The sequence below is a fragment of the Hemiscyllium ocellatum genome, chromosome 2 (genome assembly GCF_020745735.1).
Source record: "Hemiscyllium ocellatum isolate sHemOce1 chromosome 2, sHemOce1.pat.X.cur, whole genome shotgun sequence".
Classification (NCBI taxonomy): Eukaryota; Metazoa; Chordata; class Chondrichthyes; order Orectolobiformes; family Hemiscylliidae; genus Hemiscyllium; species Hemiscyllium ocellatum.
In genome coordinates this window covers 12586905-12610901 of record NC_083402.1, presented here as the reverse complement: position 1 = coordinate 12610901, position 23997 = coordinate 12586905, and the positions used below count along the sequence as shown (strand labels likewise).

The following is a 23997-nucleotide window of genomic DNA, read 5'->3' as shown; positions in this document are numbered from 1 at the left end:
TGCCACCCTGCCAGAGGCACAAACTGAGGATATCTATGCCCATGGAGCAAAAGATCTCATGGTGCTACCCACCTGAGAGTAGAGCAGGAAGAGTTCTACCTGTCAGTGATCTCTGGGATCTTGTTTCTTTCAGGCATTTTACCTGAACAACAGGCCATTTCTGTCATGTGAGCTAGAGTTACCGCAGTGGAGTGGAAACAGTTCTAAAGAAGCTTTCTTTCTGTTACCATCCTGCGTTTTACGGGGCAGGACTACATCAACATCCAATGGAGAGACTGATGACCAACCATCTTTGAGAACTAACTGGAACACAAGTGCAGAGGACTGAATTGTCTGGGGGAAGTGGGAGGGTGAGCACCATCAATGGTTGCTGCCAAGACACTATTCCCGTTGCACGCTCTTACCTATTTCACAGAACTCCCCAACGTAATTCTCACTGCACTCACATACACTCTCACCGCTGTCTTCCACCTCATGGCAGGTCCCTCCATGAAGACATGGGTTGGTCCCACAAGCTGTCAATTGGAAGAAAGGACAAACTTTACTCCACCTTCAGTTTGTCATTGTTCAACCAAAGTGGCTTCCGAAAATTGTCCCTGATCTGTAAAGCTGGATGAAAACACCAGCCTCACGTCTCCACAAGGCCATCAACGCTTGTCTCCAACCCAAAACCAAAAGGCTGTGTTCCCTGTTGGATCATCTTCTGTCTAGGAGAAAGTGAGGACTGCAGATGCTGGAGAGCAAAGTCCAGAGTGTGTTGCTGGAAAAGCACAGCAGGTCAGGCAGTATCCGAGGAGCAAGAGAATCAATGTTTCGGGCTGGAGCCCTTCATCAGAATCCTGATGAAGGGCTCCGACCTGAAATGTCGATTCTCCTGCTCCTGAGATGCTGGCTGACCTGCTGTGCTTTTCCAACAACACACTCTTGACTCACCTTCTGTCTAGTCTGGTGAGAAGCAGACCCAGTGGAAGAGGGGCACACAGTTATAGGTTAAGATTAGCTTAGTGGTACAGAACTTGGGAATTGCTGAGGGAAGGGACAACTGTCAGAGTTTTTCATCTTGTACTAATCAGGACAAAATTGCAAGAATATAAAATCTCAAAGGGAACAACAATTTACACTGCATGAGAAGAGGGCACTGGTTGGTTAGAAAGTGAACTTTTATTGGTCAAGATATCATCATGGGTAATGCACCTGGGAATGGCTGTCCCACAAGCTATGTTGAGTTGAATTTGGCTTTTTCCAACTAAATGAAAACTTAGAGGACACTCATTGGTTGGTGTATTCTCCATAGCAATGCCTTGACCAATCAGACTCTACTTGCCTGGTTCAAATTAACTAAAATTGGCAGTTAACTCTTTCACTGGTGCATTCTCCATGGCAATATATCTACCAATCAGAGTCCACTTGTCAACCCATCAGCAGCCTTGATTCAACACTATAAATTGTTGTTTCTTTCATCATGTGGTATTCTTCAGATTCTGTCCTAATAAGTGCATGGTGAAGAGCTTCAAGATAATGCCTTCTTTTTTGCATCAATAATCAAGTTTCATGTGAAGTAAATAGTCTTACCTTTGGATCTTACAATTTCAGAATGAATCCCATTCTCGGTACAAATGCATTTCTCAATGTCACCATGAAGACTTCGCATCCATGTCTTTCCAAAGTCATAATATTTCAGGTGCTGTCTTTCAAAGCACTTTTCTAAGTACAAAGATCACAAATAAAAACAGCGACTAACAGAATTGTTGAGTGCAGTGGAATAACTGTGCACACATTCAAACATTCAAAAAACAATCTTTCAACTCTCCAACCCTTTCTGCTTATCCCTGCAATTTCTTTTGCCTGAGTCTTTATTCAGTTCTGTTTTGAAAGCTACTATTGAATCTATTTCCATCACCTTATTAAGCAGTATATCCCAAAACTGCCCCCTTATCCTAACTCTCTATCTTTTATTAATTAGCAAGTCATCTATCCATGTTAATATGCTATCTCCAATACCATGTGTTCTTATTTATGTGTGGTATCTTATCAAATGTATTCATCTGTGTCTAAAAATCCAAATATATCACATTCACTGTGTTTTTGTTTTTGCTGCTGTTTACCTATTATTTACTTATCCATGCTACTTAACTCTGTGATCTGCCTGTATTGCCCAGAAGACAAAGCTTTTAACTGTGCCTCGGTACACGTGACAATAAATTCAATTCAATTCAATGGTTCTCCTTTATCTTCTTGACTTTCTCAAAGAATTCTAATAAATTCATCAGGCATGATTTCCCCTCCATGAATGGTAACCAAATGTCAGCCAAAGGGTTGTATAATCTGGGAAACTACATTGTCCCTTCAAACTGCACAGCTTAGATTGTGAAATCCATTCTTCAGGCTTAGAGACTTGAAGTTGACAGTGGAGTATCCAGTGTCATTGTCAGAGCAGCAATTATCCCAATGATTGGTGGATCAATCTTGATGGGCTGAATGGCCTTCCTCTGCTCCTATGTCTTATGGACAGGATAGTAAAGCAAGAAAGTGTAATGGCTTCCAATGGGAATGTTCCAATGGAAGTACAGAATTCAGCCCTTTGAGATTGCTCTGCCAGTCCATTAGATCAAGGCAATTGTAGCTTCTAAATGGAAATACAATTTGTTCCCTACAAATGGCATTCAGAGTTTTCAAAGGTTCACTGAGGGTACACTGTGGATGAGTGGGCTGGATGAACTGAAGTGTTCTGCATAAGAACATAAGATCTACTAGTAAGGGTAGGTCATTCAGCAATTAAAGCACACTGTACTATTCGATACGAACATGGCTCAACTCATCTCAGCCTCAACTCTACTTTCCTGCCCATTCTCCAGAATACTTTAACCTATTAGTAATTAAAGATCAGCCTGTCTCCTCCTCAATTTACTCAACGTCCCCACATCTACGGCACTCTGAGACAGTGAATTCCACAGATTCATGACACTTTGAGAGAAGTAATTTCTCCTCAACTCTGTTTTAAATCTGCCTCACCTTATCCTAAAGCTCTGACCTCTTGTTCTACATTGTCCCCCATGAGGAAATATCCTCTGTACGTCTACTTCATCAATCCCCTTCAGCATCTTGTACACCTCAATTCCAGAGAGTATGGACCACAATTGCTCAATCTCTCTTCATAAGATAAACCCCACACCTCTAGCATCAATCTAGTGTACTGCCTCAACCGGGAACTGAATCATAACATCCCTATAGTGTGGGAACAGGTCCCTCAACCCAACAAGTCCACACCGACCCTCTGAAGAGTAACCTAACCAGACCCATTCCCATATCCTACTATCCTCCATTAATCCCTACACATCCCCGAACACTCCAGGCAATTTAGCATGGCCAATTCACCTAATCTGCACACATATTTGGATTGTGAGAGGAAACCCATGCAGACACGGGGAGAATGTGCAAACTCCACACAGACAGTCACCCGAGGCTGGAATCGAACCTGGGTCCCTGGCGCTGTGAGACAACAGTGCTAACCACTGAGCCACCGTATCTGTTCTACTCACTCTAGGATCTTATTTAATGTTTCACTGTAAAAATGAGGTTGTCCCTAACACCCACCTTTCTCACAGTGCCTTCCTGTGAATGGGTCTTTACAGATGCACTGATAAGAGTTGTATCGAGGCATATTGACACAGGCAGCACCATGCCAGCAGGGGTCACTTTCACAATAATCTGTTAAATAAGTTAGAGTAGAATGAAATAATACTTCAAACAGGATTAAAAATAGACATCATTCCGATATTTCGACAATAAAGAGCACATTCAGCTAAAACGTCGACTCAGTGGTGTCAAATCTAATGATTCTGCATTGTGAAAATACATTGCATCATTTTATCCAATCTTCTCTTTTTCCCTCTCTCCCAAGCATCTGACCATTCTTCATGAACTTTATCATAGATGTGTTACAATGCTGAAGGGGGACATTTCACCCCTCGTGATTGCACTACAATCTGCTAGGAATCCTGCGGTAACTCCCCTCCTGACTCCCCAAAGCCTGTCCACCATCTACAAGGCATAAGTCAGGAGTGTGATAGAATACTCCCCAGTCACCTGGATGGGTGCAGCTCCAACAGCACTCAAGATGCTTGACATCATCCAGGACAAAGCAGCCTATGTGGTTGGCACCACATCCATAAATACCCATTCCCTCCAGAGAGATGATTCCAGCCTTCTTAAGGATTAATTCTCTCTTTGGGACATTGAATTAATTGTTGAATAACCTCAATGTTTTGCATTATCTCAATCACTTCATTTCTTTTCAAATGGAATATGATTCTAAATCTGGGAGGTCATGTTGCAGCTGTACAGGACATTGGTTAGGCCACCTTTGGAATATTGCGTGCAATCTCCTTCCAATCAGAAGGATGTTGTGAAACTTGAAAGGGTTCAGAAAAACTTACAGGATGTTGCCAGGGCTGGAGGACTTGAGCTGTAGGGAGAGGCTGAACAGGCTGGGGCTGATTTCCCTGGAGCTTCAGAAGCTGAGGGTTGGCATATTAAAGCTGAGGGGCATGGATAGGATAAATAGACAAGGTCCTTTCGCTGGGATAGGGGAGTCCAGAACAAGAGCGCATAAGGTGAGAGGAGAAAGATATAAAAGGGACCTACAAGACAACTCTTTCACACAGAGGGTGGTGCATGTATGGAATGAACTGCCAGAGAAAGTGGTGGAGGCTGATACAATTACAGTATTTAAAAGGCATCTGGATGGGTATATGAATAAGAGGAGTTTAGAGGGATATGGGCCAAATTCTGGCAATGGGACTAGATTAGAATAAGGTATCTGGTCTGCATGGACAAGTTGGATCAAAGTGTCTGTTTCCGTGCTGTACATCTCTAAGATCCTATCTCTAATTCCTAAATCCAGGTCTATCTGCAGCACATGAACTGCAACATATGAAGAAGGCAGCTCACTACCACCCCCTCAAGGACAACTAGGGCCGGGGCATGTATTCTGGCCCAGCCAGGGACACCCACATCCCATGAGCACATTCCTGTTATTTCTATGCACTGCTTCTTGCATTCATTCACTCATGTACTTTGAAATAGTTTTATTCTATTTATTGCTGGGATATGGACGACACTAGCAAGGCTGGCATTTCTTTAATTCGCCCTTCGTACCTCGGTAAGATGCTAGTTTTCCCTGGTTTTGAGGCACTGTAGTGTTGCAATATGATACAACTCAGTGACTCACTAGACCGCCATGTGCCAGGTTGCAGTTAAGAGTCAACCCCACACTGTGGTGAGACTGGAGTCACATGAAGTCCAAACCAGGGAAGGATAGTAGGTATCGTTCCTCTCTCGGATGTGAGAGGTTCCAGCTGGCATGTGTTGAGCAGCCTTCCTGAACCTCCTGAACTCCAGTCCTGTGAGGGTTCTGACACAGTAACAATGAACTCTCCAATCAGGATGGAACGTGCCGTGGAGTGACGTTTGTACCAGTGACGTTTTCACAATGCTGCAGTCAATTCTTATCTAAGTCAAAGTCAGGGTGTCCTGGCGAGACCTCGTAGAATCCCTACTGTGTGGAAGCAGACCATTTGGCCATCAGGTCCACACCAACCCTCTGAAGAGCATCCTGCCCAACCCCTGTATTGTTGTTCCATCTAGCCTGCACATCCCTGGATACTATGGACTATTTAGCATGGCCAATCCAGCTAACCTGCACATCTCCGGACTGTGGGAGGAAACCCACACAGGTACAGGGAGAACGTAAAATTTCCCACAGTCAGTCACCCAAGGCTGGAATCAATCCTGGGTCCCTAACACTGTGAGGAGGCAGTGCTAACCACTGAGCCACCGTGCCACCCTGATTTAAATGCATTTCCTCTGGATCATTAGCCGAGCAATATAACTACTAGACTATCATGCCTCTTCATATAAATAAAAACCCTTTAGTCTGAACTAACTCCGGCTAATTGATTCCTTCAGGTGAATATGCGACCATTCCCTTTAAAGATTGCAATACGCACTTCTTTCCTTACAGTTCAAATCCTTAAAATTTAGAGTCAATCCCATGGCCCCTCCCTCTATCTTTCTAATATTGTTCTGAAGTAGAATTGAAAATAAGTTGCGCTGGTGTTTTAGGAGAGGGGAGTACAGTTGTGAAATTGAGGTTTGATTTATTTTGTGATGGGATACAGGTGTCCCACGTAGATGTGAATTTGATGGAAATGAATTATCAAGTCCTTTAACACCTGCCATTTTCTGCGTAATCTGTACTTTTTTTTCCCAAAACCAATAAGACAGTTGTACCATGTGTTAGTGGCTGGATCCATTCACAGTAACCCCATTGTTCATCCTTGTCAAAATTGGGGGTGGTGGCACACCTGAAACAAAAATAAAATAATGTTGGGAACCAAAAAACTCATAAAGGGATGCAATTGTTGAAACTTACTTTAAACATTTGTTCATCCACAGTACATGGGGGTCACTGGCTTGACTAGTATTTATCAGCCATCCCTGACTCACCTGGAGAATGTGAACACTCTAATCACATGGACACATATGGGGGATGGGTGCAACAATGCTAAGGGGCAGCAGGTAATCCCTTAGTTTAAATTATCCTGGGGGGCACTGGCATCATCATAGGCACATTCTCAGAATCCACAACTGACTAGCAACAGCAATGGCTAGAACTCCCTCCCCAGCTCAGAATCTTTTGTCGAAGGAGATCTTTAACTATTGCAACCTTTAAATGCAAGACTCAGGTAGGAACTGGGTAGGACTTCATTCCTTGCAATTATACAGCACCTTTAACAGAGCAAATCATCCAAGGATACTTCATAGAGTGTGCGTTTTCATTCACAGAATGAGAGCATCACTGGCTAGACCAGCATTTAATTGCCCAGAGGGTAATCAAGAGTCACAGTCTGGTGTTAGATTTGGGCCAGATTTCCCTCCCTGAAGGGCATTACTGAATCAGACAGGCTTTTCCCAACAATTGACAACCATGGTACCATTCCAGACATTTCCATTAAATTCAAATTCTGCTATCTGCCATGGCAGGATTTTAACCTGGGTCCCCAGCAGATTACCTTTGTTGTTGTGGTTCTGTTCGCCGAGCTGGGAATTTGTGTTGCAGACGTTTCGTCCCCTGTCTAGGTGACATCCTCAGTGCTTGGGAGCCTCCTGTGAAGCGCTTCTGTGATGTTTCCTCCGGCATTTATAGTGGTCTGCAGTTTTGTCATAAGCTTCCCTTTTCATCCATAATTCAATCCCGTTTATCCATCAAGTCCTGAATGGGATTTGTTGGTCCCATTTTTTATCACAGAAGCGCTTCACAGGAGGCTCCCAGACACTGAGGATGTCACCTAGACAGGGGACGAAACGTCTGCAACACAAATTCCCAGCTCGGCGAACAGAACCACAACAATGAACACCTGGGCTACAAATCTTCTCACAAACTTTGAAGATTACCTTTGTCTCTGGATCAATAGTCCAGTGATAATAGCACTAAGCCATTGCCTTCCTTATCATGCACATTCTGAAACTGAGCTACCATTAGCTCAGATCTTTCAGTATAGGAGTTGGAATGTCATATTGAGATTCCAAAGGACATTGCTGAGGCCGCTTCTGGAGTACTGTGTCCAGTTCTGGTTGCCCTGTTATAGGAAAGAAATTATTTAACTGGAAAGGGCTCAGAAAAGATTTATCAGGATGTTACCAGTAATGGAGGGCTTGAATTATAAGGAGAGGGTGGGACTTTTTTCACTGGAACATAGGAGGTTCAGGGGTGACCTTATAAACGTTTATAAAATCATGTTTTAGATTACTTACAGTGTGGAAATAGGCCCTTCGGCCCAACAAGTCCACACTGTGCCACTGAAGCGCAGCCCAATTCCCCTACACCTAACACTACGGGCAATTTAGCATGGCCAATTCACCTAACCTGCACATCTTTGGATTGTGGGAGGAAATCGGAGCAAATCCACGCAGACACGGGGAAGAATGCGCAAACTCCACACAGTCAGTCACCTGAGGTGGGAACTGAACCCGGGTCTCTGGCGCTGGGAGGCAGCAGTGCTAACCACTGTGCCACTGTGCTGCCCACCATAGAGACATATAAAAGGTGAATAGTAGGTGTCTTTTCCATAGGGTTGGGGATTTCAAGACCAGGGGCCATTTTTAAGGTGAGAGGAGAAGGATTTTAAAAAGACATGCGGGGCAATTGTTTTTTACATAGAGAGTGGTTCATGTGTGGGATGAATTTCCAGAGCAAATGGTGAATGCGGGTACAGTTACAATATTTAAGAGACATTTGGATAAGTACATCAATAAGGAATGTTAGGAGGGATATTGCCCAAGTGGAGGCAGCTGGGACTAGTTTAGTTCAGGATTATGTTCGGCGTGGACTGGTTGGACCGAAGTGTCTGTTTCCATGCTGTATGACTCTATGGCAATATTAAGTCAGGTGGAAGAGGGTAGATCTCATAGATTGGCTTAAAGAAAAAGAGAAAGATTCGAGAAGGAAAAAGTCTTAGATTAGGTATTCCAGAGTTTAAGGCTTTCCTGCTAAAGCATAGTCAGCAACAGTGCTGCACATATAATCACAGACATACAGGAGGGAAAATCTGGGGAATGCAGATATCTCAGAAGACAGTGGGCCTAGAGGAGCTTACAGTGATAGAAAGGGGTGGGGTGGGCAGAGAGGTCATGGAGGGATTTGAAAACAAAATGAAGAGTTTTAAGCACTGCTAATAGAGATTGTTACGATGGAGGCTGGAAGAGTGCACTTTTCTCTAGTCCTTTAACTCCATGGAACCCAACACAAAATGAAAAATAGTTTTCCCCATAATTGAGCCACCCACTTAACTAACTCAACAACCAGATTCCATTAACAAGTACAATTATCAAAACAAAATGCATTCAAGGGGGATGTGATTACTAGTTGGGAATACACTTCTTAGAAGACCACCTTGTAAAACTAGAGGAATTTGAACTAATTGGATAATTTATGTGTTGATAAAGGTATTACAATATGATTTACCGGAAACTAAACTCCAAAAATTTAATGTATGCAGCAAGTTACTCGCTTTCACAGGAAATCATGCAACGCTGAGGAAACAGCCAAGCAAAGCTCTCAAGGAGTTAAGAAATGGGGTTTATTTCTTCAATTATTGGAAAAATAGCAGTTACATTAGTGGAGAGGTCAATAATGAGGGACAAGAGTTTTAAGGGAAGGAGCAGGATGTTTAGAGGGGATTTGAGGAAACAGTTTCTCTCTCAGAGACAGCTGCATATCTAGAACTCACTGCTTAAAATGGTGGTTGATCGAGAACCCTCAAGAAATTTAAGAATCATTTACATGAACACCTGAATTGCCATTGCATACAAGGCCAAATACTGGAAATTGGGATTAGAACAGATGGATGTCTCATGACGAGTAGAGACAAAAGGGGCTGAAGGACCTCTCTCTGTGCTTTAAAAACATTGTGTCTCTAAATATATGGCTTGGAAAAGACTTGAGAGGATTTATCCTTTCTGTACTCTAAAGAGACTGTACTCTCAATTGTCAAAGACTTGAATCAGAACACAAAGTTTATCATTAATCTACAGCTATCAACAATTCAGCATCATCAACAGGAAATCCAGTGGGTATGAGGAGCCATCAGATTCTATCCTTTATTTCCAGATCCTGGGCCAACAAGGTCTTATTTTCCCATTTGCCTTTCATCTTCTTTAAACCATCAGCTCTGTGTTTTTGCATTGTGTGAGTGTGTCTATGTGTGAGATTAAGGGAATAATTTTCATTCTGGAACATGGCTTAGCTGGTAAGAATATGTTTCATTTATAATAAACAAATTATTCTGATTTCATTCAAGAAGCCTAGTAAACATTTCTTTTATTCTGGAAAGTAGTACAAAAAGAGAAGTAATGAGTCATTTTGTTAATTGAATCACATGTTTATCTGGAGAGGTGATAGCTTAGTGGTATTATCACTGCGCTGTTAATTCAGAGACCAGGTAACTTTGTGGGAACCATGTTTGAATCCTGTCATGGCAATTTTAAAAAATCTGTAATTAAAAGTCTAATGATGACCATGAATCCATTGCTGGGAAAAACCCATCTGGTTCACTAATGTCCTTTAGAGAAGGAAACTGCCATCCTTACCTGGCCTGGCTTACATGTGACTGCAGGCCCACAGCAATCATGCTTCACTACCCTCTGGGAAATAAATGCTGCCTAGCCACATCCCGTGAATGGATAAAGAAGAAACAAATACTTCTGAGGTGATTTGAGCAAAACGTCTTTTCACCCAGAGGGTGATGGGAATCCGCCTGGGAGGCAGGAACCTTTAAGAAGTACTTGGATGAGCACTTGAAATGTCATAAGGTGATGAGCTGAGTGCTGGAAAGTAGGATTAGTGTAGATAGGTCGAAGCAGATCCGATGAGCTGAAGGGTCTCCCTGTGCTGTATGATTCTATGACTAATGGCATGATTAGTTGATTATTGTGATTTGATTATCAATTCAGTCCTTCCCATAACAGTCACAGCAATATACTAGGTAAAAACAATGACTGCAGATGCTGGAAACCAGATTCTGGATCAGTGGTGCTGGAAGAGCACAGCAGTTCAGGCAGCATCCAACGAGCAGCGAAATCGACGTTTCGGGCAAAAGCCCTTCAAACGTCGATTTCGCTGCTCGTTGGATGCTGCCTGAACTGCTGTGCTCTTCCAGCACCACTGATCCAGAGACAGCAATATACTGTCAGGAATATAAATGTTTATCCTCTAAATAACCCAAAACACATACAGTGTACACACACATCTGTCTGCAGTTCTGAAGTAACTTAAAAACACTTTTTGGCAGCTGGGGTTACTCTTGAAGGAAAAGCAGATAAAATGTAGAATATTCAGAAGTCTGTTGTTCCGTCCTTGCTCAGGAAATGCAACATTGAGAAATTTATTCATTCACTTTCACAGAAGAACAATCAAATTTCACCATGAACTACAAGAGAAATAGGAGAGATGAGCTGGGCAGGCCTTCCTCACAGCTTTCACATCCCTCCACCTGATACCAGACACCAAAGCACTCTCCATCCAATCACTGTTCGAAACAGCCCTGTCTGTTGCCACGCTGGTTAAGTATGCATAGCAATACCTCAACCTCCTCAGCAGGCTAAGGAAATTTGGCATAAAGACCCTTACAAATTTTTATAGATACACCATAAATAAGCATCCTACTTGGATGCATCACAGCGTGATTTGGCAACCGCTCCTCCCAGGACCAAAAGACACTACAGAGAGTTGAGAACACAGCCCAGTCCATCACACAAACCAGCCTTCCATCCACTAACTCCATCTGTACTTCCTGCTGCCTCGGGAAGGCAACCAACCTCATCAAAGGCCTCTCCAACCCAGATTATACCCTCGGCAGAAGATATAAAAGTTTATATATGCGTATGAACAGATTCAAGAACAGCTTCTTCCCCGCCGTTATCAGACTTTTGAATGGACCTCTTTAATGTTAATGTTGATCTCTCTCTGCACCTTCTCAGCAGCTGAAACATTGTACTTCACTCTCTGTTCTGTTACCCTGATGCATTTGTATAGTCTCATCTGCCAGTAAAGCATGTTAGACAACACTTTTCACTGTACCTCGGTACACATGACAGTAATGAATCAAATCAAATCAAATTATCAGGGGTCTCTCACAGAACAAGAGTTAGCATTCATCTTATGATTCTTAGGAAGCCTTCTTTAAAAAATCTCAAATGTCGACCTATCAATGATTTCTTTCAAATAAACCACATCCAGGTTCTCTACAAAACTTGACATAAATACATTTTTCCACAATTCTTCAAACTTAAGTCTACAGAAGGATTAAATATGAAGCATCTTCATAACAGGATCATTAAGGATGGGGCGATGGGTGACTAGGATTTGCTGTAAATAAGGTCACAGGGAGTGAACCAACAGCATGGTGAGGAGCCATGGAAATATCCACTTCCTTCTGGTCATTGTTTCTAAGCTGTAAATGGTCAAATGCAAGAGCAATGAAGCTCCATTCCTTTTCACAGTAAAAGTCAAAACCTTCTACATTTGTATTCTTGTCTAATCCATTTGTTGTCCACCTTATTCACGGTGGGTCTCAGAATCCTGATGGTTTTCGTGCCTCTGAAGATGAGACCCAAATGCAACCCTTCCGCTCTAGAAACAATCGCTGGCTCTCTGAAGGGATTCCAATCACTCTTTGCTCCAAGTCAGACAGGAAAGCTGATCTGGGAGAAAGTAGGAAATATAGCCATGAGTCACCTCAGCTGATTGGTGTCTGAGCGGGCTCTGTGAGGTGTAGGAGTCACTCGATGAATTCACCTGATGAGTGCCTGACCCTCTGGCCAAGAGGATCAATCCAAGGTGTTGAATTTACCAGGATTCAGCTTCACAACATGCTTAGGAAGGTGGCTTCAACCTACGGCATCTGTCATCCTACCCCCCCCCCCCCCCCCCCCCCGCCCCCTTGCTGGGAATGTGATTGGAAATCGGAAAAGGGAAGGATTGGAGCTGAAGTGTGAGGCACTCCAGGGTTCAATAGCTCACCAACACCCACTGCCTGGACCCATGCTCTAAAAGGATGGTCGGCTCTTGGTTACCTTAGTTATCTAAATTCAAATTGCGGGAGCTGAATGGACAAAGGCAGTCGGTTATGGAGGGAACTCTCACTCACCATTTCCTATTGGTCACTCTGTGCGGTATACAGGTACGATGCAGCTTGCTCGCAAACCGGAAGGGAAACACACAAGGCCAGCCATTATCTGTGAACACTGAGCAGGTTAGATTGGCATTAGTCTGGTTATCACTATCTAATCCCTTCAGAGTCCAGTGCTGAGGGTCTTCATGAAACACTGCCAGCTAAAGACACAAGAACGAAGGAAATAGAGATGGGAGGAGGCCATTCAGCCCCTTGAACCTGTACCCACTGATCCACCAGCTGATCTTTATCCTCAATGACATTGATCTTTATATTTGTTGACACTGTTAATAGCTATCTTATTTTATGAAGAGTCTCATTATCCCCTTAGGGAACAAATAAAATAGCCTTATCCCTGCTTTAAAGAATGGCCCATGGCTCTAAATTCTCCCACAAGAGGAAACAGCCACTCCATATTCACCCTCTAAGGACTACTCAGGACCTTAAATGATGCAAACAAGTCATCTTTAAATTCTTCCAATCTCCAACCTCTTCGCCTGTGCCATGTCTTTGAAATAATTATCCAATTAGTCCCATCCCCATACTTTGTCCCTGCCATCGCTTTTCCCTTTCAAATATGTCTCTGATTCTCTGCTTCCACCAGCCTATCAGGGCGTGAGTGCCAAATCAAATAACATGCTGCATAAGACTATTCTTCTCATCTCCCTCCAGTTGTTTTGCTGATTACCTGCTATCTCTGGTTACTGACTCTCCGGTCACAGGAAGCGATTTCTCCTTATTTACTCAGAAGCGCTGTCAGCATGAACAAGGTGGACTGAAGGGCCTGTCTCCATGGTTCCTAGCAGTCAGGGCTATGGAACAGAACTGAGTTGTCTGGAAGTCAGTGGGAATGGAAGTTCAAAGGTAGAGGCTGCAGCAAGGGTCAGGAACAAGTACACGATTGTGACATGGTGGTAATATTAATGATCTAGTAATCCAGAGATACCCAGGCCCCTCTCCAAGCCACTCACCATCCTGACTTATCACCTTTCCTTCACCGTCACTGGCTCAGAATCCTGGAATTCTCTCCCTAATAATGCGGGTCACTTACAACTCAATGATATCAAGGGACACATCGCATTGGATGAAACGATAAAGGGGAGGCTTATGGCAGGTATTGAGGACTCAAGGCAGCAGAAAATCTAGAAGAGTACAGAATGTACAGGGGAAACTTATAAAGGAAATCCTTTGAGGAAAAAGTGGGGGGAACTGATGTATTGACAGGAAAAAGTAAAAAAAAATCCTAAGACATTAAGGATAAAGGGATACCAAGGGAAAGACTCAGCTCTTTAAGAAGCACCAGTTATTTGTGCATGGAGAGAGAGGATGTAATTAGGGTTCTAATGAATACTTTGTGTTGGTGTTCAGTGGTGAGAGGAACAATCTGGGAATAGAAATCAAAGAGAAGGTCTGCGATACAGTTAAAGACATTGGTATACCCAGAGTGGAGGCTCTGAGTGGCCTGGTAAGGTTAAAAGTAAAAAAATCTCCAAGGTCACACGAAGTGTCATCCCATATTGTTGAGTGAGCCAAGGGAAGAAATGTCTGGTCACAGGAAAGATGCCAGAGGACTGGAGCACAGTCAATGTGGCACCGATATACAAGAACAGAGCAAGGTATAAACCGGGAAACTACAGACCAGTCAAACCTCAGTGATAGGGAAACTATTGGAAGCAATTTTGAGGGGTAGAATTAATCTGCATTTGGACAGGTAGGGTCTAATGAAGAACAGTCAGCATGGTTTTGTTAAGTGGAGGTGATTTCTGACCAACGTGATAACATTTTTTGAAGAAGTCACCAGAGCAATGCATCTGATATAGTCTACTTGGACTTCAGCAAGACATTTGATAAGGTCCTGCGTAGTAGACAAAAAGTGAAGGTTAGAGCCCATGGGAAATTTAGCAAAACAGATCCAGAATTGGCTGAGTAACAGGAAGAGATGGTCAAAGGATGTTTTTTGTGACCAGAAGCCTGTGTCCAGTGGGATCCCATGGGAATCAGCATTAAGGACCTTTGCTGTTTGTGGTACTTATTAATGATTAGATTTGAATGTAGAAGGTTGAGCAGTAAGTTTGCTGATGATACAAAAGATTGGTGGGGTGTAAATAGTGAGGAGAATACCCTTCGAGTATGGGAGGATATAGATGTTCTGGTCAGATGGGCTGATCAACGGCAAATGGAATTCAATCTGGATTAATATAAAGTGATGCACTTGGGCTGGACAAACAAGGCAAAGGAATTCATGATGAAAAGTAGCACCCTGGGAAACACCGAGAATCAAAGAAACCTTGGTCTGCATGTACCTCCGTCCCTTAAGGTAGCAGGACAGTGAGATAAAATGGTTCAAGACTCATGTAGAATGCTTGCCTTTACTAGCTGAGGCTAAGAGGTTTAAGAGCAGGGAGGTGATGCTGAATCTGTATTAAAATATTGGTTGGACCACAGCCAGAGGATTGTGTGCAGTTCTGGAAAGCACATTAATGGCGGGATGTGATTGCACTGGAGAGATTGCAGAGGCGATTTACCAGGATGAAAATGTGTTGCTGGAAAAGCGCAGCAGGTCAGGCAGCATCCAAGGAACAGGAGATTCAACGTTTCGGGCATAAGCCCTTCTTCAGGAATGGCTTATGCCCGAAACGTCGAATCTCCTGTTCCTTGGATGCTGCCTGACCTGCTGCGCTTTTCCAGCAACACATTTTCAGTTCTGATCTCCAGCATCTGCAGACCTCACTTTCTCCTTGAAGATTTACCAGGATGTCAAACCAAAAGAGAAAATGCTGGAAAATCTCAGCAGGTCTGGCAGCATCTGTAAGGAGAGAAAAGAGCTGATGTTTTGAGTCTAACTGATCCTTTGTCAACCAGACAATATTACACACATTTGCCTGAGCAATTATCTGTCTGGGTGTTAGTGACTCACTTCCTCCTGAACATATTGTATCTTGCTTTGACAAAGGGTCAGTTAGACTTGAAACATCAGCTCTTTTCTCTCTTTACAGATGCTGTCAGACCTGCTGAGATTTTCCAGCATTTTGTCTTTTGGTTTCAGATTCCAGCATCCGCAGTAATTTGCCTTTACCAGGATGTCACCTGGACTGAAGAGTTTATGCAAAGAGATTGGACAGACTGAGGCTGTGTGCCTTAGAACGGAGGAGATTGAGAGAGGACGTCATTGAGATGTATAAAGTTATGAGGGGCATAGATACGGTGGATAGGAAGAAGCTGTTCTCCGTGGTGGAGGGATCAATGACTGGGAGATGTAGGTTTAAGGTAAGGGGCAGAAGATTTAGAGGGGTTGTGGCAAAATTGTTTTTCACCCAGAGGGTGGTGGGATGCTGCCTGTGAGGCCTAGTAGAGGCAGAAACTCTCGGAATATTGAAGAAGTAATTAGGTATGCACTTGTGATGCCGAGGCACACAAAGAAATGGGCTGAGTGCTGGAAAATGGGAATAGAATACTTTGAAAGTTGTTTTTGATTGGCACAGATTTGATGGGCCAAAGAGCCTTTTTGTGTCTTGTAAACTTCTATCACTCTATGGCTGCAATGGTTCGAGGAGAAAGCTCACCACCAACTTCTCCAGGGTAATGAGGGATGGGTAATAAATGCTGGCCAGCCACATTGCATCGGCAAATCAAAAAGAGACTGAGGGATGGGCTAGAGTGGTCATTGACGATGGGGCTGATCTTGTGGTGCAGTACCTGCAGTGGCAGAGTGGTCAGAATGGGGGAGATTCCTGCTCAGTCATGTGGTCAAAGAACCTCTGTCACCACTATCCCTAGCTCTAGGCTACATGGTGATGAAAGTGTGGGTTGGCCCAGGATCCTGATCTTCCTGAGAGAACTGTGAACATCCACCACCCACTGAAGTGACTGGTATCACCAGCAGAGGGAGCCCTACGCCTTCTGTCTCTAATCTGTGAGTTGAGAGATTAAGGATCAATGTGGGAATTCTGATTTTCACCTTCCATGGGTGATTCTTTCAAGTTTCTGTCACTTCAATGACACCATCACATTGCCAACTAGACAACATTACACACATTTGTCTGAGCAATTATCTGTCTGGGTGTTGGTGACTCACTTCCTCCTGAACATAATAACTGGTCTCTTCCCCTTTCAATCTCACCGGAAAGCTACCCCAATCTCCCTTCAAACTGGAATCGACTGATCACTTGAGTGGTCAAAAGAAAGATTATCAACCAGCCAGTGGTCTGTGGGATCCAGTGTTTAGAATATGACAGGGTTTTAGATCAGGTCAAATTGCCATAATCTTAACACCATAGGGCTACTCCATCATTACAGAGAGAGAGAGAGGGAGAGAGAGACGGCTGGTGTTGGTTTAACCTGTCACCACACCTCAGGCAAGGGGAGAGGTTGAGATGGAGAGTCCAGCTGGTGATGAGATTGAACCCACGTTGACTATGTCACACTGCCTCACGGACCAGTCATCCTGAGCCATACCAACACCACAGGGTTTTCAGATTCTGTATTGTGGATTCCTGTGATTATAACAGGGTTTTTAGATGAGTGACACTGTATGATAGTGATCTCAGATCTGAAAGCCCCAGCACCCCTTCATTGTTTTCCTGTAGACACAGAGCCAGATTTCCACTACCCCAGCTGTAGAGCTGCCTCTTGATGCCATCTCAGAACGGCTTGGTTGCATTTAAAGGTTGTACTCCCTTGATCTGGATTTATTTTTATACACTCCCGGGTTCGAGGCTTTCTGAGCTGAGTGGTCGTTTACTCCACACAGTTACTCCCCAGTTTGGGTTCTGTCCAGCTGAAGCACTATTCCCCTCCACCCACAGGCCCCACCATCCTCCTCCCTGCTGGAGGCAGAAGGTGCAATCACATTTACATTTCTGAACGACGAGACCCGAACTTTTACCTTGGCGTGGGTGTTGCAGGGGATGAGGTGACTCTTGCTGCTCACCACCGTGCCTGGGAATCCCTGACTTTAATCTCCAGGCCGAGTCTGAAGGAGACTGTGAATCCAAACGGAAAAAGCATTAACTGCAGTGCTTGAGCTGTCGGTGCCACCTCCCTTAAAAGGTTAAGTCGCTATAGTCCCAGACAGACAGAGAGGGAACTGTTGGTGACTTTAACCTGAGAGTCCCTATGCCTCAGGCGAGGGGAGACATTGAGAAGGAGACTCCTTCATGGTAATTTTAGTCAGTGCTGTGGGAATTGAACCTATGCTTGAGGCATCTCTTTATGTTGCAAACAAGCTATTCAGCCAACTGAGCTAACCCAATGCCAAATCTCTTTGACTTTATTTTTTTTCCCTTTATAGGATGGGGGTGGCATTAGCTGTGACCTATTCCCAATTGCCCTTGAGCTGATTGGTTTTCAGAGAGCAGTTAACAGCCAACCACATTGCTTGTGGGTCAGGAGACACGTGTAGGCCAGACCAGGTAAGGATAGCAGATTTCCTATAAGGCAGTGGGTGTTTATGGCAATTGACATGTGAGAGCCATTAGGTCACTTTTAATTCTGGAATATTACTTTCACCATTTTCCAAGATGGGATTCGAACCAAGGTATCTGGTATATTAGCCTGGGTATCAGAATTACTAAACTAGTGACATTACCATCGCACCATTATCTCTCTTTTTTCTAACCCCTTCATCCAGTGAACTGGTCAGAACAGACTCTAAAGAGGAAAGAATGTTTTTATAGGAGATGAATCATGGACATAGCTTTCAGCCCATATCCACTATCAAGTCATGAATATGATGGAATACTCCCCATTTTCCTGGATGGATGCAGCTCCAGCAACACTTATGAAGCTTGACACTATCCACAACAAAGCAGCTTAACGTGGTTTAAGAAGGTGGCTTACCACCATATTCTCAAGAACATTTAGGAACAGGCGATTTACTCTCTTTGAGTGAGAGTAAATGAGAGAGTGCGTGTGCAAGGAAGTGTGAGTATTTGAGAGAGAGTGAGTGTGTGAAAGAGTGTGAGGGAGTAAGTATTTTGACAGAGTGAGAGTATAAGTGAGATCACAGCAGGTCAGACAGCATCCACGGAGAGAGAGCTGTAAATTGCTCTTATAATTGAGAGTGCGTGGGTGGGAAACAGGCTGTGAGTGTGACTGAGTGTTATTTGACACCAATACTTGCTCACAATCTAAACCTGCAGCTCTACCAGCTCCTCCAAACAGATCACAAGGCGGGAAACATCTGGGAAGTACTGAGTAAGTGGAATGAGTGGAGCAGAACTGTGTGATTTGATACATTTCAGTTTGAAGAATAAGGAGACAATATAAAATGATGGATAATGATGGTATGGTCGCTTAGTGGTTATTGCTGCTTCCTCACAGCACCAGGGACCCAGGTTTGATTCCTCCCCAGGGAGGAATGTGCAAACTTCACGCTGCTTGTGTGAAGTTTGCACATTCTCCCTGTGACTGTGTGGGTTTCCTCCGGGTACTCTGGTTTCCTTCCACAGTGCAAAGATGTGCAGATTAGGTGGATTGGCCATGCTCCATTGCCCCATGGTGTCCGGGAATGTGTGCATGGTTTAGCCATGAGAAATGCTGGATTATAAGTTAGGGGGTGGGGGTGAGTGAGATGGCTGGTTGGATGATAGGTGTGGACTTGATGGGCTGAATGGCCTGTTTCCATGCTGTAGGGATGCTATTAAAATTCTAAAGGACCAGAAAAACCTAAGAATGTATTTCTATAAATGGTGGGGCAGGTTTTGAAAATGGTTATCAAGTGGGTCATCTTATGAAGAAAGGTGGGACAGGTTGTGCCTGTTTTCACTGGAACAGTGATGGGTGACGTGATCAAAGTGTTTAAGATCCTGAATGGTTTTGGTGAGGTGGATGTAGAAAGGGTGGCTGCTCTTGCAGGTTATCCTGGAACTGTGGGTCACCTTTCACGACCGAGCCGAGGAGAACTCTTTTCTGTCGGAGGGTTTTGTGACTCTGCCTCAGAAGTCGGAGGAGGCAGGCTCATTAAATATTTTTCAGGCGGAGAAAGATAGAATTTTGTTGGGGTAGGGAGATCAAGGATTATCGAGATTACATGGGAATGTGGAGTTTGAAAAATAAATAGATCAATCACAATCTTGATGGGTGGTACAGCAGGTTTGAGAGACCAAACGATTATTCTCTTATTTTGTATTTTCTTTTGCTCATAAAAGCACAACAGATCCTAGACTTTATATACTGCATGGACTGACATGGTTTTGCAAAGGTAAAGGCACCATAGACTAACTAGATTATAGGCTGCTCTCTCAGGTTTCACCTGAGGGTCACCTCGTCTCAGATAAAAGGAGACGTTAAGAAGAGGATCCTCCATCATAACCTCAGCTGCTGCAGGATTGGAGCCCACCCTATTGGCAACACTCTTCGATGTAAACCAGCTGTCCAGCCAACTGAGCTAACTGACCCCAGAATATTGCGAACATTGCACAGTTTCTTTTTCTGGCTCTCAAGAACTTTCCTGCAGATTGGCTGATTTCCACTGAGTTATTTCCCTACAGCAGACAGCCAATGCTTATTCAATTTGATTTGATTTGATTTGATTTATTATTGTCATGTACCAAGATACAGTGAAACGTTTGGTTTTGTGTGCTATCCAGTCAAATCATACCTTACATAAGTACATCAGGATAATAGAACAGAATGCAGAATACTGTATTACAGCTACAGGTAAGGTGCAGAGAGAGATCAACTCTAAGATATGAGAGGTAAGTTTATAAGTCTGATTACAACAGGGAAGAAGCCATTCTTAAATCTTTAATAGCCGTATCTTCTCTTGAACCTCATACAGGATGTTGTAAGGCCTTTTGTGGTGTACTGCGTCCAGTCATGATCTCCTTGTTATAGGAAGGATGTTATTAAGTTGGAGAGGTTTCAGAAAAGATTTACCAAGACGTTGTCAGGAATGGAGAGACTGGATAGACCTGGACTTTTTTCACATAAAATAATGAGGGGTATAGATAAGGTAAGTGATTGATGTCATTTGCCTAAGGTTGGGAATTTCAAAACTAGAGGGCATAATTTTAAAGTGAGAGAAGAAAGATTAAAAAGACATGAGGGAACAGTTTTTTTTTACACAGAGAAAGGTTCATGTGCAGAATAAACTTCCAGAGGATGTGGGTATAGTTACAACATTTAAAAAACATTTGAATAAGTACATGAATAAGAAATATTTGGAAAGATTTGGACCTGGAGCAGGCAGGTGGGACTAGTTTAGTTTGGGATTATTTTCGGCGTGGACTGATTGTACTGAAGAATCTGTTTCCATGCTGGATGTCTCCGTGACGTTTCATCTTAAGATAACTTTGCTCTTCACTCCATCGATCTTTTTGGTACAAGTTCCATTAATGCATGTACCAGAGCCAAAGTTGGCAGGGTTTAATTCTTAAGTAACAATAACTTTGCTAATATTAGATATGATGATACAGTTGCTGTGCTCCTGAATTCAGAATGCAGATGACAGTGAGTTCAAATCCCAGCACAAGCATTTGAATTAAGCTTCAGAAAATTCTGGAACTAGAAAGCTGGCACCAGTACAAGTAACAACAAAGCTGTCAGGTTGCAGTAAACTCCCAGCTGGTTGAATAGGTGTGCTTTAGGGAGATAGACTCGCAGTCCTTACCTGAGCAGGCCTTATTGTGTTTCCAGGAGAAAGTGAGGACTGCAGATGCTGGAATACCAGAGTTGAAACATGTGGTGCTGGAAAAACACAGCAGGTCAGGCAGCATCCGAGGAGCAGGAGAATCGATGTTTCGGGCATAAGCCCTTCTTCAGGAATGAGGCTGGTGTGCCAAGCGGGCTGAGATAAAAGGTAGAGGGAATTTGGGGGAGGGGTGCTGGGAATACGATAGATGGAAGGAAGTGAGGGTGAAGGTGATAGGCCAGAGAGGGGTTGGGGACGGACAGGTCGGGAAGAAGATTACAGGTCAAGAGGGCGGTGCTGAATCCGAGGATTGGGACTGAGATAAGGTGGGGGGAAGGGAAATGAGGAAGCTGGAGAAATCTACATTCATCCCTTGTGGTTGGAGGGTTCCTAGGCGTAAGATGAGGCACTCTTCCTCCAGGTGTCGTGTGGCCAGGGTTAGGCGATGGAGGAAGCCAAGGACCTGCATGTCATTGGCGGAGTGGGAGGGTGAACTAAAGCATTCAGCCATGGGGCGGTTGGGTTGGTTGGTGCGGGTGTCTCAGAGGTGTTCCCTGAAACGTTCCGCACGTAGGCGGCCTGTGTCCCCAACATATTGTGTTTCCAGCCTCACAACATTATGTTTGACTCCCACATGCCTCTGAAATGACTTGGCAGGCTGCTGCTTAGTATCAAAATTACAAGGCAGCAGCAGGACAGAATATAGCAAGGTGATGCCACTCACAACCACCTCCCCCTCACCACACCCCAAAGCCCCTTCTGCCATTCAACTGAATTATGATATTTCTGATTTCCTATCTGACCTTCTGTCTGGACACTATTTCACTACACTATTCCCATAAATCCCAATCGTTGTGTAACAGAGTCAAAGAGATATACAGCACGGAAACAGCCTCTTCGGTCCAACCTGCCCATGCCGTCCCAGATAGCCCAACCGAATCTAGTCCCACCTGCCAGCACCTGGCCTATATCCCTCCAAACCCTTCCTATTCATTTACCCATCCAGATGCCTTTTAAATGTTGTAATTGTACCAGCCTCCACCACTTCCTCTGGCAGCTCATTCAATACACGTACCACCCTCTGCATGAAAGATTGGCCCCTTAGGTCTCTTTTATACCTTTCCCCTCCTACTCTAAACCTATGCCATATGGAAGGCCTTTATTTCGAAGGTAAAGCAGTGTAAAGGTAGGGAGGTTTTACTAAAACTGTCTAAGGCACTTATCAGAACACAGCTGGAATACTGTGTACAGTTTTGAGCCCCTTATCTAAAGAAAGGCTTTCTGCTTAAGTATTGCAATGAGGTTCAACTGTGAGTGAATACTGAATTCTTCCTCTGTATCAAGCTTCCAAACAGGTCCAGCCTGCCAGCCAAAAAGTTGACATCGAATTATGTCCAAAGAAGATTCACTCAGCTGATACTGGGTACGGAGGGACTGTCTTATGAGGAGGGGTTAAGCAGGTTGGGCCTGTACTCATTGGAGTTTAGAAGAATGAGAAGCGACCTTATTGAAACTAATACAATTCTTAGGGAACTTGATAGAGTCGATGCAGAAAGGTTGTTTCCACTTGGGGTAGAGTCTAGAACTGGAGGGTATCATGTCAGAATAAGGGTTCACCCAATTAAGACAGAGATGGGGAGGAATTTCTTGTTTGAGAGGGAAGTGAATCTGTGGAATTTTTAACCGCAGAGGGTTGTGGAGGCTGAGTCAAGATTAGAGTGGTGCTGGAAAAGCACAGCAGATCAGGCAGCATCCGAGGAGCAGGAAAATCGACGTTTTGGGCAAGATGAAGAGCTCCTGACTAAAACGTTGATTTCCCTGCTCCTCGGATGCTGCCTGACCTGCTGTGTTTTTCCAGCACCACTCTAATCTTGACTCTAATCTCCAGCATCTGCAGTCCTCACTTTTGCCCCATTGTGGAGGCTGAGTCATTAAGTATCTTCAAAGTTGAGATGAACAGATTATTAATCTTTGGGGGAATCAAAGGTGATGGGGAAAGCAGAGGTGAGGATTGTCAGAACATCCATATGGAGCAGCCCTGAAGGGTTGAATGGCCCACTTCTGCTCCTTCATCTTCTCATGATCTTAGTCATTAAATATCTAGGAAATGTAGACTTGAAGTTGAAGAAGAAATATAGTCTTCTCAAGGCAATCAAAGGTAAGCAATAAATGCAAAATTCGATAGGTCCAATAAAACAAAATAACTGTAAAATCTGTGTTGAATCATTTGAACTGACAGTACATCAGGCAGCTATCATTGCTCTGTCTATTCTGACTCTTTCCCAGCCTACTGCAGCAATAGTTCTGTGATTCATCCAGCCTCAGCAGCCGTGTGTGAGAACCCTGTCCACACTCCGTCCCCGGAGTGAAAGGAACCTTCCAATCTCTCCCATTATCCGTTATTTCCTGACCTTGCCTCACAAAGAAACTCTCTCGGATATAACGTCAAAGATCAAACAGCACAGACTCGATGGGGTGAATGTCCTCTTCCATACTGTATGATTCGATGATGATTCTATGAAAAAGGGCAGGTTCCAGCTCTCCTAGCTACTATTTATCCTTCACATGTGCACTTCACACCATCACTGAATTGTTACGGTGCTGAAGTAGGCCATTCAGCCCATCGTGTCCTCC

General features: G+C 43.8%; 1 protein-coding gene across 1 annotated transcript in view; it reads right to left on the bottom strand.

Annotated features, from left to right (window-relative positions):
* Nucleotides 1–23997, bottom strand: part of LOC132829899 (hepatocyte growth factor activator-like) — a 94595-nt gene that overhangs the window by 54717 nt on the left and 15881 nt on the right. Inside the window, exons 3-7 of the mRNA XM_060847310.1 lie at nucleotides 12708–12892; nucleotides 6292–6365; nucleotides 3595–3708; nucleotides 1573–1704; nucleotides 405–515 (exon numbers count right to left, since the gene is read on the bottom strand). Coding sequence (XP_060703293.1) covers nucleotides 405–515; nucleotides 1573–1704; nucleotides 3595–3708; nucleotides 6292–6365; nucleotides 12708–12892 — 616 coding nt within the window. The remainder of the gene's footprint in view (nucleotides 1–404; nucleotides 516–1572; nucleotides 1705–3594; nucleotides 3709–6291; nucleotides 6366–12707; nucleotides 12893–23997) is intronic.